Here is a 16,526-nt window from a genome sequence, read left to right on the forward strand (position 1 = left end):
TATATAGAACGAGCAGAAACTAGCAAAATACACAAAGCAATCACTCATAAATACATCGGCTACACCATTGCAATTTCATAACCACTTCTACAACCCTTTAGATCACATAACATCAACAGATACGAAGAAAGTAAATTGGAAAAAGAAAACACTACATGGCAAGCCCCCGTATCATCTAACACAGCCACACATCGATCAAGACGCATCCAACACATGGCTAAGAAAAGGCAATATATACAGTGAGACGGAAGGATTCATGATTGCAATACAGGATCAAACAATAAACACCAGATATTACAGCAAGCATATTATTAAAGATCCCAATACCACAACATATAAGTGCAGACTTTGCAAACAACAAATAGAAACAGTAGATCACATCACCAGCGGATGTACAATACTAGCAAATACAGATTACCCCAGAAGACATGACAACGTAGCAAAAATAATACATCAACAACTTGCCATACAACATAAACTAATAAAACAACACGTTCCCACATACAAGTATGCACCACAAAATGTACTGGGGAATGATTAATAGAAATTATACTGGAACAGAACCATTATAACAGATAAAACAACACCACATAACAAAGCTGACATCATACTCACCAATAAAAAGAAGAAATTAACACAACTAATCGAAATATCCATACCCAATACAAGAAATATACAGAAGAAAACAGGAGAAAAAAATTGAAAAAATACATCCAACTGGCTGAGGAAGTCAAAGACATGTGGCATCAGGATAAAGTTGACATCATACCACTTATACTATCAACTACAGGAGTCATACCACACAATATCCACCAGTACATCAACGCAATACAGCTACATCCAGACGTATATATACAACTACAGTAATCTGTAATTATCGATACATGTTCAATCACCCGAAAGTTCCTAAATACAATGTAACATATAACGTACAGTTAAAAGGAAGTCACGCTTGATCAAGGTCTGCGTCACTTTCCATTTTTAACCAGACATAATGTCTGAGACAGGAAAGAAAAATAATAATAATAATAATAATAATAACAATAATGTTGATGATTTTGGGTAGCAACTCACCGTAAAGATGACCGCTGAGCCGCAGACAGGCATATAGATAAGACAATCACACTGTCACAACTAAATTTACAGCAATAGACTTTGTCAGAAAACAAGGGCGCGTGTGCACACACTGCTGCGTCTACTGTCTCCAAGAATCACATCCAAACCAATCACTGCTCACACCTCCTTGCCTCTTGTTGGCAGCTGCTAGGCTAGTGGCCAGAAGTGGTGGCAGTGCTGACTGCAAGCTGAGGGTAGTGGTAGGAAGGGGAGAAACAGTAGGAATGAGTGAGTAGGGAAGCAGTGCATGTACTCAGCAGCACCCAGCCAGCACTGATGCTTGACATCTCAGTAAAACAGATCATTCTATCTACTGACACGAGACAAAAATGAGATTTTCCAGTTTTCTTTTCACATTTCCCTGAGTCATTTGAAATTCACTGATATTCCATAATTTCCAGAACTTGTGGCAACCCTGAATAAAGATATTTTGTGGTACATGATATAAAGCTGAAATAACTGCTTTAAATGTTCAAAAAGTAACCGATTTTTTTCTGAACACGTCATACCCACTGGCTTTGCCAGTCAGTCTAGATCAGGCCCAGTGGCGTATTTACATGTTTCGTACAGCAGTATTGTCAATGCTCACCAAGGGGTATGATGGGATGGAACAATGAGGGTGTGTTAGCTGCTGTTCTATTCAGCCAATAAGAGAGCAGCTGACAGATGACATGTTTCGAAGCAAGAGACAAAGGTATAATACAACACCGCCAACACATGCTGGCCCTGATCTAGACTTTAGACTCTTTCCTTATTTTGTTTATTCTTACAATAAAATTACAAATAATCGTCATGATCATCATTCATAAATTTGCGAATAAGAATCATACCTGCCAAAGGAAAACTGCAATGGTGGCTTATTCTTCTCTTCAGAAGAAGACAATGTTGAAGCCTGTGTAGGGGACACAAGTTTCTGGTTAAATGGAGACAGAACAGAGCTGCTTGGAGTCTTAGAGGGCTCTTCCTGGACATTTTTGTTGTCTAATGTCTTTGTTACAGGAGGCGTCGAAAAATAACCACTTGAACTGAATTTGTCTCCAGAACTTTTTAATCCAAAAGAAAAATTAAATGATTCTTGTGCAACACTTTTAATGTCTTTAGGTGCTGCAGGTATACTCCACATGTCTTTCTTGGATGGTTCTGTATCAACATTTTTTGATGTTTTATACTTGTCTTCTAGATCACTGAGATGTCTTTCATAGTCTTTGAACACTGGTGTAAGTATACAACATGAATTTCTTTCCACATGCATTTTTATCCACTTTGACACACATTCATTAAGTGCCCTCAGATCTGCATAAAATTCCTTTGGCTTCTTTGTGTATCTGTCCATATCATTTTTACCTTCAGCGTCCTTTCTAGTAGACATTTCATTTGAACTTCCTTTCAAAACTCCATTTTTTTGCTGTATAGGAGCACTGGAAGATTCTTTTGATGATGAACTTCCGTCAGCTGCTGCTGTTCCGCCACTGCCGAAATTGAAGGTGACTGTACTTGTACTGGTAGGCATTTTAAATCCACTGAAGTTTGCAAACACACTTTTTGTCTCACCCTGAAACAGAAGTGATGGCTTGATATAAAAGTTTTCCGAGCATCGTAAGAATTGATAGCTATTGACATGATTTTGACAAATCACATTAGAGTAAAAATCTCTCTCTCTCTACCTCTAACTCAAATGGTAGAAAGCATGACTATATCCCAAGTACTACATCCAAAAGGCTAAAATACCGACAAGCAGCAATACACACCACTACAGAACTTGTTGCGAAAGCATTTGATACATGCTGTAGATGGGAAATGTGGATCCAGCAACACCACTACCATGAGTACAAACTAACCTATACACCTGCACTAAAGATGGAAGACTTTGATGTACATTTAAGTATGTGGAAGATGGCTAATATAATCTGCACAAAAGACGAAGCATGCAAGGATTTAATATGGAACAAATAATCCAGTCAAATAGCAGATTTTACTTGCAAAAGGTGGGGTAGAATACTTTGTTTTTTTTTAACTCGTCCATATGGTTGGAAAAATTGGAAAACCAAGTTTTGCAAACAAATTTATGTCGGCCGCTGAACTTTCTGTAGGGGGGGGGGGGGACTTGGAAAATTTCACACTTTTTTCACACTAGCAATTTGGTACATATTTCCTTTTTAAAAGAAAACAAATTACATTACATACTGGAATTGAACATCTCACTCTGCAGTATTCAATTACTCCATGGGCAATCTGGTGGTTCCTGATCACCCATTTATTGTGATTCTGTAAGCTTATCACGCTCAAATTATACTGGGGACTGAGAGCTTGCTGGAACCCGAAGTAGAAAGCTCCAAGATATTTAGCGATTCACGGAATGTATATCAAAAAGACAGATTAGGCACCAAAGGAGGGTGTGTGTACATTGAAGTTGACAAAAATGTTATATCTACTAACGTCAAATTTGAGGTGACAGTGAAGTCATAGCGTATAACAGGTCTATGTGAGACCAAGTTAACAGTTTGTCAAGTAAGGTTGTGGTTGGGTTTATCAGTAGAAAGATACATTTGACAACAAACTAAAATATATACATATATCATATATGAACAAAAGAAAAATGAATTATATAATTCATACTACATCCAGTCAACTACAGTGTTGATAACTGTTTGGCATCTCCGAGGCACACCTGAAACTAAGTTTTCAACATACTCACATGGAAGAGACCTCCAAATGTGTCTAATCTGGGTTGTCCTAAACCAGTCGTACACAAGGTCAAAAACTTCTCCCACTTTGACCACACTTCCTCAATCATCAGTTCTTGAAATGGCAGATATTACAACCATAATGTCAGCATCATCTTGTGCTGAGTCCACCTCAATGCTAAACTCTTGAGATTCCTTTTTAAGATGTGTGGTCAAGTGATTCTTTCATTCGTTGTACAAAACTTGTCTCAGGGACTTAGTTTACCATCTATGATTCAACTACAACTTAACTGAAGAATGTTTTCTACATCTATGCATCCACTCAACAAACTGTGCTACATTGCTCTCCCTCGCATGGTTACCCATCAAATACAATAGCAAATGAAGATAAAAAATGTCACTGCAGGTAATAAATGTAACTTTGGACTACTGATTTGAAGGAAACATTTTGAGGCCAAGTTACTTTGTGTACAAGGTACCGTCCACCAGTGATAAAAAATTTATTCAATGCCAAAGTCCACATCCTTCACTGGGACCAAAATGTAATAAATGAAGATTTTGTTGCTTTTCACACGCCTTTTTCAAGTAGCTAGTTCATATTTCAGAAGTGATTTTAATTCTCTTTCCATTAAACAAATCTTTTGGACAAACCAGAGTAACTTAAGTGTTCTCAACTTTTATAATATTGACGACAGGAAGGAGAGTCACAACTTTTTATTTTCTATGGAACTTTACATGCTGGTAACTGCCATCAACAATGCTTTTCATCCTTTCCTTCCCTATTTATGGTGCATGTAACAATTTGGATTCTCCACTCTGATGACGGAAATTATAAAATCACTTTCAGTGAAGGGAAGCAGTAGTGAAAACCAATCATGCAAGTTTTTCTAAGTTCATATCATATCGATCAATGTGACAACAACTTCAGTTTAGGTTTTGTTCTAAGTTACACCGCTCACTTCACAGTATGATTCAATTTCTGCACTAATGTCCTGCATGTTACTCACAACTTGTGTTCTGTAGAATGCCTGTCAGTCAAATTTTTCGGCTTCACTATCAACTTGAGCTGAGGGAGGACATTTCAACTTTTCAATACTTTTCTCAGGAAGAAATGTATTATGGGGAGTAACACACATTATGTCTATCAGTGCACAGAAAGTACCAGGTCCATCTTGAGTGTTTACATTGAAATCTGCATTGTCATACATAAATTGGCAAAACATGTCACTGTTTCTTTCGTTGTTAACCTGAAGGATGAAAGATACTTATAATAGAGCTGATTCAGTGTAAAATGCTGCGAAGCCAAGGGCGGACAAAACCAGAATGAAATGTTCTGAGCCAAGCTTCCTGTGCAAGTGTGTGCTAATTGCAGTCAAGAGGGATGAAATAAATTAACATGGCCATGAAAACACACAAGCAATAGAAGTGCACATTTTCTCCCTTTTTTTGGGGGGGGGGGGGGGAGATTGTGATAAGTGAGATATTCGATTCCAATGTATAACATAACATATAATGCATTTCTACTATATAAATGGAAACTGAAGTAAAAGACCTCAGAAACATGGTCTCTTGGCATTTTGCATGAAGTTTGAAAAATTGATTTTTTTGACAGACTGTAGTGCCCTTGGTGTTGGGAGTAGAAATAAAGTTTTTGTAATTAAATCGACAGACAATTTTGTGCCCTTTTCAAAAGTAACTAGATGCAAAAGTGCTAGGAGTGCACGAAAAGAGCATCTTTTGGAGAGAGAGAGAGAGAGAGAGAGAGAGAGAGAGAGAGAGAGAGAGAGAGAGAGAGAGAGAACTGAAAAGTCCAAAATTTTCAACGTTTTTCAGCTACAGGAAGTTTAACCAACATAAATTTTTGTTGGCAAAACTTGGCTTGCCAATCTTTCCAATCATGTGAACAAGTCAAATAAATAAATAAATAAATTCGTCCCTATATTTGCAGGTATAGGCTTTTTTCTGACAATCTGACTTAGACTGAAACTGCCCAATAAATCTATCAGTTGTGGCAAGACACATTAGACCATCCCACACTTGCAGGAATATTCTTTCACATTATATCCAGGCAATGAGAATATTTCCTGAAACTTGACTCTACATGCTATTGACTGGATTGAGAAATTAAATTTAATATTGTGTTTCTACATTAAACTATGGTACAACACTGTATTATACTCACAATTTATGCTTTATTTACTTTTCCTTAATACTATTGACTTATGTATCTGTAACTTAATGTATACTAACACAAAGTTTACCACCACAAGCTAAGTAAATAAATACAGTAGAAATAATCTGACTAAAACTGTCATAAAATTGTTTAGTTAAATATGACCCATGTTGTTAAAAAAGTACAGTTCACATTTATTGTGATCTGTACAGTAACGAAGCATTTCAAACTGTATATGAAAATGAGAAAGCACTTATGCATTGCTCTTCAATATATGAGTTTGCTATTCACTGGAAACAGAAAGAATGATTTTAAAAAGTTTCAGGAGAAAATATTTACAACAGAAAAACACTAATGCCAACTTACACAGCACAGTGGCACAGTTTTAGTCTCACTTATGTAGTAAATTACTTCTTTCAAAATTATACTGCTCTGTTTTGTGTGTTTGTACTCAATGACTAACATATATTTGAGTACAGAATAATTAAAACCAAGTACTGGTCTCAAAATTAACAGAGAAATATGCTCTGAATTGGGTAATGGTTCCACAGTGACCCCCTTTCCAATTTTCATAGTAGTAGTGTGATATTTTACACAATGTGTAGCAAAATACCTAATTGGAAATTCATCTATTATGGAATACAGATTTTCTGAATTCACTTTGCAGTTTTAGTGATTTATATTGAAAAGTGTGTTAAACATACAACAAACGTACACCCTGGACTACACTACAGATCTTTTACCTCAACTTTTATTTTAAATCCACATTCATTGCCTATGCCAACACTCAAGTCTGTTACAGATCAGTCTGTGACCACACCCAAGATTTCGAGAGTAGCACATTATCAGGGTCAAGAGGGATATTTGATAGTAGTTGTCGGCTCCAATCAGCGACATAATGTTGACGGCTGATTATAGTGTGTATTTTTACAGTCCAGTTGATAGTTGGTGAAGCCAACGAACGTGATTGCAAAAAATCTGGTTGTGGTGACATATGTACCTTAGTTAATTTGGGAGGAGGGAGGCTACATATCATGTTACAGTCACCATGTTGTTTACATCATTTGTGTCATGTTTTCTACACCACTGGTAAAAGTCAACAACTAGTATCGAATACTCCTCTTCATCCTGCTACCAAACATAAGTGCAAGGTTGTTACAGTGGAAAAACAAACAATACAATTTATGTAATAGGTTTATTCACATGCCAGTACCACAGAATGTAAAACAGTTATATTTATGTTGATAATTTGTTAATAAAACTATGGAAAATCTGAGATGGAATAAGACAATATTATGAAAAGGATATAGTTGTTACTCACCATGAAGCAGAGATGCTGAGACACAGATGGGCACAACAAAAAGACTGTCAGAAAGTTTACCAACATTAACTGTCTGGGACAGCATCCCAGAGAGAGAGAGTGTATAGGTCGACTTTCTGCCAGTCTTTTTATTATTCTTATGTGTGACTCAGCACCTCCACTATATGATGAGTAGCAACTATCCTTTCATAATAATTCTGACATGTGAAGTTATTAAAAAGGATGCACACTGGGTTTAAAACACATTATCATCTGGGAAAAGGATACTGATTCTTAATAAACACTTTATTGCAATTCACTGAAGGCTATCACTGCTGAGGCTCTGAGGAACTAAGCGAAGACTAACAAAAAACAAGATATACCTGTATATAGTTTCAGTGCTGCTCAAACAGTCTGTAATGAAGCATCACTCAAGTTCAGTTCAATGCACAATCCACTAAACTGATTGACTTATCACTCATTTTGGGTCATTTTAGTTTCATGTAGGCCTAGAGCTTGTAAGTGTTTGGGTTCCAAGTCAAATTTAATGTTTTCTTAAAACAAATAATCATAATATTTAGGCTTCAATGAGTATCAAACACAGTTTGAGCATTAAACTTTGACAATCTTTATAGCCTTTCTAAATGCTCATGAAAAACATAACAGCTGGTTTTGACAAGTATTTTATCTCATTCTGTACTTTAACAATATGTCACTGCAACGGAAAGCTTTGGAAGTTTTAATAGAAATTGTTGTTACTATATCTGATTGCTGATGGTAGCCCTACAGTTTTTGTGAATACAGCTCAATAGAAGAAAGGCAGAAAATAATATTGTTCATTTGGCAGTGTGTGCTAGCAGAGCAATATTACAATGATACATGCATACAACACTTCCAATGTTTCAGACTTCCTAAACTGGTAATTACAAAAATATTTCGCTACAGTATTAATTTGATAGAGCTTCTACAGAAGAGAGGCAGACACTGAAAATACAAAGTATCTGGCTTTTCTGTTAATAGCTATCCGAAATTTTAAGTTAGGCCTATTACAGTTTTACAATGTCTATTTCTCTGATGAGTAAAAACTGTTTCAGAATCTACTGGATATATCTTCAAACTAACACACTTATTTACATACCATTAAGTAAACCCAAAATATCAAATGTTTGGACGTAATTAATACTAAGATTAGCCAATAAAATTTGTAAACACATAAAGTTGAAAGTATATTGCAAACGCAATAAAAAAATCATAAGAAGCATCCACACATCTTCGTTGAAGACAGAACTGAATCTTATTCTGTTAAGAGGTAGGCCTAATTAATAAAACAATTATATTTATATTATCTTACCGTTTTCGGCGGTGAACCTGAAGAACTATAAGGGCTTGATGTTGATCTACGTTTAGCCTGTCTTATTACTCGTGACTGAAGGGTACTGTCATCAGCTTTGCGAAATGTTCCCGCTTCTTCACGTTTGTCTTCCTTATCCCAGTTATCATGGTTTAAGTCCGAAGATGCAATTCTTTTCGCCATTGTAAAAAAATAAAGACTCCACAGATTTTCCTTCAGCCTCTGTTTTCGATTAAGGAACCAAAAATATGAATAGGAATCACACACCCGCCAGAAACACAACTATTTGAGGTTATGTTGTGTGCAAGAATCGAAATTTCTTTTACAGTACTGGCAGTCAACTCACAACAGCTACATTTAAAATATTAAAATTTTCATTTAATAATATGCAGTAACCATCATGCATATGTAATCTTTACGTACCACTTTTTAACCTTTCGTGCTCCGTATCACAACCGACAACATTTTCATGACGTAGTCGTTGTCGGCAACGTACTTACACATCACGTCGCCACAAAACTTGGTTCTGAGGCCGATCGCTAAAAGGAGTAGTATTTAACGTCTTTACTTAAATAAAAATAAGGTATTAATAATGTTTTACAATTTTTGTGATATTTTAAAATGAAAAATTATTCCACCGAACATAAAACAAACATTTTATTCTAAAACTAGGACAGCGCACGACTATGCGTCGATTTCTTTATTGTGTGCTTCGGCATGCCTACCACTGCCACCTTTAGAAAGCACTCAGGCTGGCGGTGTGGTGTTGCATCGCGCCGACTCGGAAGACTGATGTGTTCATTTAAAATAGTGAGTGATTTTGTGTAGATACGTGAAAATGGAAGTGTCAAAAGCATTCCAGGCAGATATTAGGCATATCCAGAATCAGCTCAAGATTGCTATCCTGAATCATCAGGTAAGAAATGAAGTTATATTTGAGCTTCTTTACTTCGCTAAGCTGTTTTCCGGAAAGTCAGACACAGGCGCACTTGCTGAACTACGTCTTCGCACTTCTTGGTGATAGTTCGCAATGAACACAATGAAAAAAATATTCAGCCGCGAGAAAATAATGCGCGCTCGCTGATCTGTACACTGTACATTAATACAGGAGTCAATTTCTGCCTGTTTAATCGTTGTTAGCTGCGGAGTAGTTTGATTTCTATGTGACCGCGTAGTGTACTCATTGAAGCAAGATAACTAGAAAACTTACTGCCCTGCATAACTCTGCGTCTTATTTGAAATAAAGTCGTGCGTATTTGGTTATTTCTCATTAGTATCCTGTCGTTAAAGTTATAAGTTGGCGACACATGGCTCTGTTACAGTAGGAGTCATGACTAAAGAAGGTACTTTTCGAAACTTTTGGAATATGACGACGCCTTGAGGAGCAACTAAGATAACTCGTGGACTCCACTTAAAACTTTTATAAACATATCTGAGTTAACAAACGGATGTTTAGTAGCCATCAAGGTCACATTCAGCCATCTGTAATAAGATTGCAGAAGTTTGAGGAATAGAAGGACGCTACACAACTTGCTCACAGTGCTACGAATACAATATAAGTAACATATGAATGAAAGTAGTGTGTCCATAGTAGATCTGTGTAAGATGTGCAGTGTCTAGGAGATAAATGTCAAACACAAGCTTCACGTTAGTTCTGTGTAAAGGAAACACGCGACGTAAAGTGCGGTACTCACCGTTACTTTACCAAATTTTAATTGACAGACTATAGTTATCAGTCCGTAACTTTGTTAACTTTTCATCGTGTAATGCATTAGCATAAATTATATCATTTGTTCTTTTGTTATGTATTGTAGTTATATTACTGTCTGTGACATTACACCTTTTTTGTTTTGCTTTGTGGTTACTTGTCTGCATTGTCATTAATAAAACACTGTTTGCAGGTGATGGTGAAGAAGAAAAATGAAGATCCAACCGTAAGTTTTTTTAAAAGAAATAGTTTTAAACACATTTTTTAAGTACGGGCATTAGAGAACGCCTGAAAGTAATCGAAATTTCAATGTTTATTTTTTCAGAATATCCATATCCAGGTGCAACTCCGTGATGCTCAGAGGCACATCATATCTCTCGGTGAAATACAGGTATGTGTGATTTACGTGGTTTTTTCCATAAACTCCTCCCAAAACATTGTTAGTCGTTCGCCCGACTTACAGCCCGTACAGTTACAACGATGATTACAAAAGTACGTTATGTATGTCTCAGGAGAAACAAATATTGTGCAGTCGTTATTTCTGCCATACCGTAATATTCACACACAAAACGTTCTTGTCTTTGTAAATATTTATGTAAACAGGTCTGCTGTAATTTCAATGCAAAAGATTAGCGCTCTTGTTCACATTAACAATTGAATGCGTTGACAGTAACAATAGTGATTTATATACGGGATGCCAAGGTTGATAAATACAATGATAGATACGTTTAGAACCAGTGGATTCGACGTTGAGGTTGTATGCAAATGACATAAACACAAATTGAAAGTGTTAACGCCGACTAAGCGAGATGAATTATAACTGACGTTATTTACCTCAAGAATACTGGCTAAAGAACGCATGTAGTAGTTGAAAAATGGTCATATGAAGAATATTCTTGAACGTGGTCACAAAGCCAGGCAACAGGTCCGCAACGCTCTCGTAGGATAGATGTTACAACAGCCAATGCTTTTTCTCTTTCGTGTTTAACCTTCTCTCACTCATTTTCTTGCAGTATCTGCCTTGACTTGTGCGGCAATTCAGTTGGATACATACCGCAGATACGAAAGATTCGAGCAAATTGCCCTTTAAATTGATCGTCGTACCTTACAGTCGTCATAATCTCATAAACTCGTTTTTTGGCTACAATTAACTCTATTCTGAAGTTGGCACGCAGAACCGCTAAATTCATGCTTGTTTCCAATTATCCGTACATCCGACTAGATATGTATATTTCTTTGAACGGCAGCTGAAGGCATTTGGCCCTTCTTAAAACAATTCTGGCAAGACGCACATGAGTGCGGTGTCCATTTGAAAGTCTCGAAAAGTGTCAGTAGGGGTGCGCAGTACTTAATCAAGGTGCACCTCCAAAATACCAATCAAACTTCGAAAACGGCGCTCCGTTTCCTGGGCATGGGACGATACGTTCTGGTCTGTTCTGCGCAACTTTCTTAACTAAGCGAGAGAATGTAGTAGGGCGCAGAATTTGATTTAGAAGACAGTTGTATAGTGCATTGTTATTCCATAAATAAACTGTCAAGAAAAATGTGAATTCTCCTTTGTTACATCATCTTACAATGATGTAGAAGTGCTGTAATTTTAGACACTGAGCGGGCAGTGATCTGCGCGCTTCATGTTCTCAGCGATACTTTCCATTCTACTTTAATCCTCTGTTTTGTTTTATAACGATAGGGTCTCGGGTTCTACCCAGATAAATATTATTTTTGAGCGAAAGATGAATCGTCAACGATACAGGAGAAGCGAAAACCCACTACTGATGTTTCCTGCAGAATGTTGGGCTCTTCTTATAGACTAACGAATGGCGACAGATTTGGTCGTGCAGATGTGGAATGGAAGTTACGTACTGAATAGCGGGGTTCTACTGACAGTGAAACATAAAGTGCTGAAGTTGCCGGTAATTTTTGATGTATGAATGCTTATTCATTTACCTTCAGCATCTGCCCTCTAGGTCCTTTTGGAGACAGAACGCGAGTTAAGAAAAAAAAAAAAAAAAAAAATGCGAGGAAAGGAATCTGAGTGACTTAGATTGGGGAAACATTCCGCCACACGCTGTCAGTGATTCACGGAAATACTAAATTCAGATTTCTCGATTGGTGTTTGAGGAGATATTGAGAGATGACGCGTCGGAGACTCCATTGGATGCGTAATCGGGGAGGAGTCTACTTGAAATCTCCTCTCGGCCATCCAGATTTGCGTTTTCCAATTTTTCCTTGACTGATTTCAGGCGATTCTTTCACTAGCTGGCACATCTGTGAAGCTTTGCCGTACTTCCTTTGACATTTGAGCTCATCACGAAAAGCTTACTGTTGCCCGCGCCTGGTTAGAGGGCGGCGGATTGAAAAAAAAAAAAAAAATCGTTTGGACACTGCAAATGTTTTCCTTTTGATACTTTGTTCAGAGATCTCACTAAGGTTTTAATGCCCATAAAGGTAGAACGAGCTGCTAGAATACTGTGACTAATCACAGAGCCAAGGTCTGTACTCCAGATTTTCAGGCAAATACGTGCTGAAATGGCAGAGGTGGGTGTTGGAGGATTTAAGAGTTCCGAATGTACAACCACGGGCGTCCACAGAAGTTTATCCAAATTTGGGCAAGACTCGAAAATTGGTTATTTTTATATAAATGAGTTGGTCAGTTTCTAGACGTGTCATGCCACAAGAAATAAATTTTATAAGCGATACAGAAGAACATGTCATATCTGAGAAAATTGATTGTCCACTCATTCTAGAAGTGAGTAGTAAGTAAAACCTCTGTACTCCAGATTCCAGGAGGGAAGGGGCTGGGGGGCAAGTACCCCTTCCCTCACCCTTGCTGACGCATATGCTTGCAACCAAAGGAAACTTCCATATGTCGGAACAGGAGTATAGGATATGTTTTTAATTAAACTCTGCGCCAGAAAAAAGTGAAACGTTAGTGAATGGATAAGTGTAATTGTTTACTTTTATACATAGTGAAGTGTTTGACATGTGCAGTCGCAGGCGTGATGTTACAATGCGTGTGCGGGGAATGTACGTCCTTCGTGAGGATGCCAATGTAAACGGCCTTGAATTTCCAGTTTTCTTGTGCTTCGCTGAAAAGTTTCGTTCAGAAGACTGAAGAGTCTTGTTCGTTAGTGTAGGTGTTCGTCGTTCCGTGCACGTGGTTTCTGATAGAGCGCCTCATGTTGGGGGTGACTGTGAGCGACAGAACCTCGAGTTGGTTCGCAGGCACTCTCGCCTGCCAGGTGGCGTTGCATGTAGCGAGGTGAGCGTATAGAGGGCACAGCTGCCCACGTGCGAGACAGTGAGTGACAAGGTGTCCCCCACTCCGCTCCGGCGAGCGAATCACGCTGCGAAGCGATCGGGGGTGCAACGATTGTCCGAAACGAAAGTTTTCCGCACGCCGCTGGCGCGCTTCAGCGCGCAGTTTTTTCAGCACTGCTGTATACGAATGCCGTCGTTTATTTTCACAAAAAGAATACTTTTTGCACTAATCGTTTTCCCAAATTGTTGCGGTCTTCAAGTCCAGAGACTGGTTTGATGCAGCTCTCCACGCTACTCTAACCTGTGCAAGCTGCTTCATCTCAGAGTAACTACTGCAACCTACATCCTTCTGAATCTGCTTAGTGTATTCATTTCGTGGTTTCTACGGTTTTTACCCTCCTCGCTTCCTTCCAGTATTAAATTGGTGATCCCTTGATGCCTCAGAATATGTCCTACCAACCAATCCCTTCTTTTAGTAAAGTTGTGCCTCAGATTTCTCTTCTCCCCAATTCTGTTCAGTAACTCCTCATTAGTTATGTGATCTACCCATCTAATCTTCAGCATTCTTCTGTAGCATTACATTTCCAAAGTTTTTATTCTATTCTTGTCTAAACTACACTCCTGGAAATTGAAATAAGAACACCGTGAATTCATTGTCCCAGGAAGGGGAAACTTTATTGACACATTCCTGGGGTCAGATACATCACATGATCACACTGACAGAACCACAGGCACATAGACACAGGCAACAGAGCATGCACAATGTCGGCACTAGTACAGTGTATATCCACCTTTCGCAGCAATGCAGGCTGCTATTCTCCCATGGAGACGATCGTAGAGATGCTGGATGTAGTCCTGTGGAACGGCTTGCCATGCCATTTCCACCTGGCGCCTCAGTTGGACCAGCGTTCGTGCTGGACGTGCAGACCGCGTGAGACGACGCTTCATCCAGTCCCAAACATGCTCAATGGGGGACAGATCCGGAGATCTTGCTGGCCAGGGTAGTTGACTTATACCTTCTAGAGCACGTTGGGTGGCACGGGATACATGCGGACGTGCATTGTCCTGTTGGAACAGCAAGTTCCCTTGCCGGTCTAGGAATGGTAGAACGATGGCTTCGATGACGGTTTGGATGTACCGTGCACTATTCAGTGTCCCCTCGACGATCACCAGTGGTGTACGGCCAGTGTAGGAGATCGCTCCCCACACCATGATGTCGGGTGTTGGCCCTGTGTGCCTCGGTCGTATGCAGTCCTGATTGTGGCGCTCACCTGCACGGCGCCAAACACGCATACGACCATCATTGGCACCAAGGCAGAAGCGACTCTCATCGCTGAAGACGACACGTCTCCATTCGTCCCTCCATTCACGCCTGTCGCGACACCACTGGAGGCGGGCTGCACGATGTTGGGGCGTGAGCGGAAGACGGCCTAACGGTGTGCGGGACCGTAGCCCAGCTTCATGGAGACGGTTGCGAATGGTCCTCGCCGATACCCCAGGAGCAACAGTGTCCCTAATTTGCTGGGAAGTGGCGGTGCGGTCCCCTACGGCACTGCGTAGGATCCTACGGTCTTGGCGTGCATCCGTGCGTCGCTGCGGTCCGGTCCCAGGTCGACGGGCACGTGCACCTTCCGCCGACCACTGGCGACAACATCGATGTACTGTGGAGACCTCACGCCCCACGTGTTGAGCAATTCGGCGGTACGTCCACCCGGCCTCCCGCATGCCCACTATACGCCCTCGCTCAAAGTCCGTCAACTGCACATACGGTTCACGTCCACGCTGTCGCGGCATGCTACCAGTGTTAAAGACTGCGATGGAGCTCCGTATGCCACGGCAAACTGGCTGACACTGACGGCGGCGGTGCACAAATGCTGCGCAGCTAGCGCCATTCGACGGCCAACACCGCGGTTCCTGGTGTGTCCGCTGTGCCGTGCGTGTGATCATTGCTTGTACAGCCCTCTCGCAGTGTCCGGAGCAAGTATGGTGGGTCTGACACACCGGTGTCAATGTGTTCTTTTTTCCATTTCCAGGAGTGTATTTATCGTCCATGTTTCACTTCCATACATGGATACACTCCATACAAATACTTTCAGAAAGGGTTTCCTGACACTTAAATCTGTAGTCAATGTTAACAAATTTCTCTTCTTCAGAAACGCTTTCCTTGCCATTGCCAGTCTACATTTTATATCCTCTCTACTTCGATCATCATCAGTTATTTTGCTCCCCAAATAGCAAAAATCTACTACTTTGTCTCAATTCCCTCAACATCACCTGATTTATTTCGACTACATTCCATTATCCTCGTTTTGCTTTTGTTGATGTTCATCTTATATCCTCCTTTCAAGACACTGTCCATTCCGTTCAACTGCTCTCCCAGTCCCTTTGCTGTCTGACAGAACTACAGTGTCATCTGCAAACCTCAGTTTTTATTTCTTCTCCATGGATTTTAATTCTTACTCCAAATTTTTCTTTTATTTCCTTTAGTACTTGATCAATATACAGATTGAATAACATCAGGCATAGGCTACAACCCTGTCTCACTCCCTTCCCAACCACCGCTTCCCTTTCATGCCCCTCTGGTTTTTGTACCAATTTTAAATAGCAATTCGCTCCCTGTATTTTACCCCTGCCACCTTCTCAAATTATTTGTCTTCATTCATCTTGTTGTTGCAGCTCAGTTTTTGTCTGTATTTGCTGTCTAGTATACAGTGTAAACCAGAACTCCGCCTACAAACTTTTAGAGATGGTAATATTGACCAAAACAAGGAAACAAAAGTCCAGTAAACATGGGCCCTAAAATGCGCAGCTTATGAGCAGTTCAACAGAAATGTTTTACAGTAGCGGAGATGAACAGGAGCTCCTAGCCCATAAGGTACTCACTTTAAAGCCTATGTTTACTAGACTTTTTTCTTGTTTTGGTCCGTAGTAGC

General features: G+C 39.5%; 2 protein-coding genes across 4 annotated transcripts in view; one reads left to right on the forward strand and one right to left on the reverse strand.

The window, feature by feature from the left end:
* The window catches only part of LOC126251338 (nuclear pore complex protein Nup50), a 33,138-nt gene extending 23,958 nt beyond the window's left edge, over positions 1-9,180 (reverse strand). The window contains exons 1-3 of the mRNA XM_049951697.1: positions 9,048-9,180; positions 8,625-8,846; positions 1,947-2,668 (exon numbers count right to left, since the gene is read on the reverse strand). Of these exons, the coding sequence (XP_049807654.1) occupies positions 1,947-2,668; positions 8,625-8,807 (905 nt within the window). The 5' untranslated portion in view covers positions 8,808-8,846; positions 9,048-9,180. The remainder of the gene's footprint in view (positions 1-1,946; positions 2,669-8,624; positions 8,847-9,047) is intronic.
* Positions 9,181-9,296: 116 nt separating this feature from the next.
* Positions 9,297-16,526, forward strand: part of LOC126251337 (PHD finger protein 21A-like) — a 116,701-nt gene continuing 109,471 nt past the window's right edge. For 2 of the 3 annotated variants that reach the window (XM_049951695.1, XM_049951694.1), the window contains exons 1-3: positions 9,297-9,540; positions 10,526-10,558; positions 10,658-10,723. In XM_049951695.1, the coding sequence (XP_049807652.1) occupies positions 9,463-9,540; positions 10,526-10,558; positions 10,658-10,723 (177 nt within the window). In that variant the 5' untranslated portion in view covers positions 9,297-9,462. Of the gene's footprint in view, positions 9,541-10,200; positions 10,311-10,525; positions 10,559-10,657; positions 10,724-16,526 lie in introns of those variants that run through there. The other variant, XM_049951696.1, reaches the window with a different exon arrangement.

Source organism: Schistocerca nitens, chromosome 4, assembly GCF_023898315.1.
Source record: "Schistocerca nitens isolate TAMUIC-IGC-003100 chromosome 4, iqSchNite1.1, whole genome shotgun sequence".
NCBI classification, from domain to species: domain Eukaryota; kingdom Metazoa; phylum Arthropoda; class Insecta; order Orthoptera; family Acrididae; genus Schistocerca; species Schistocerca nitens.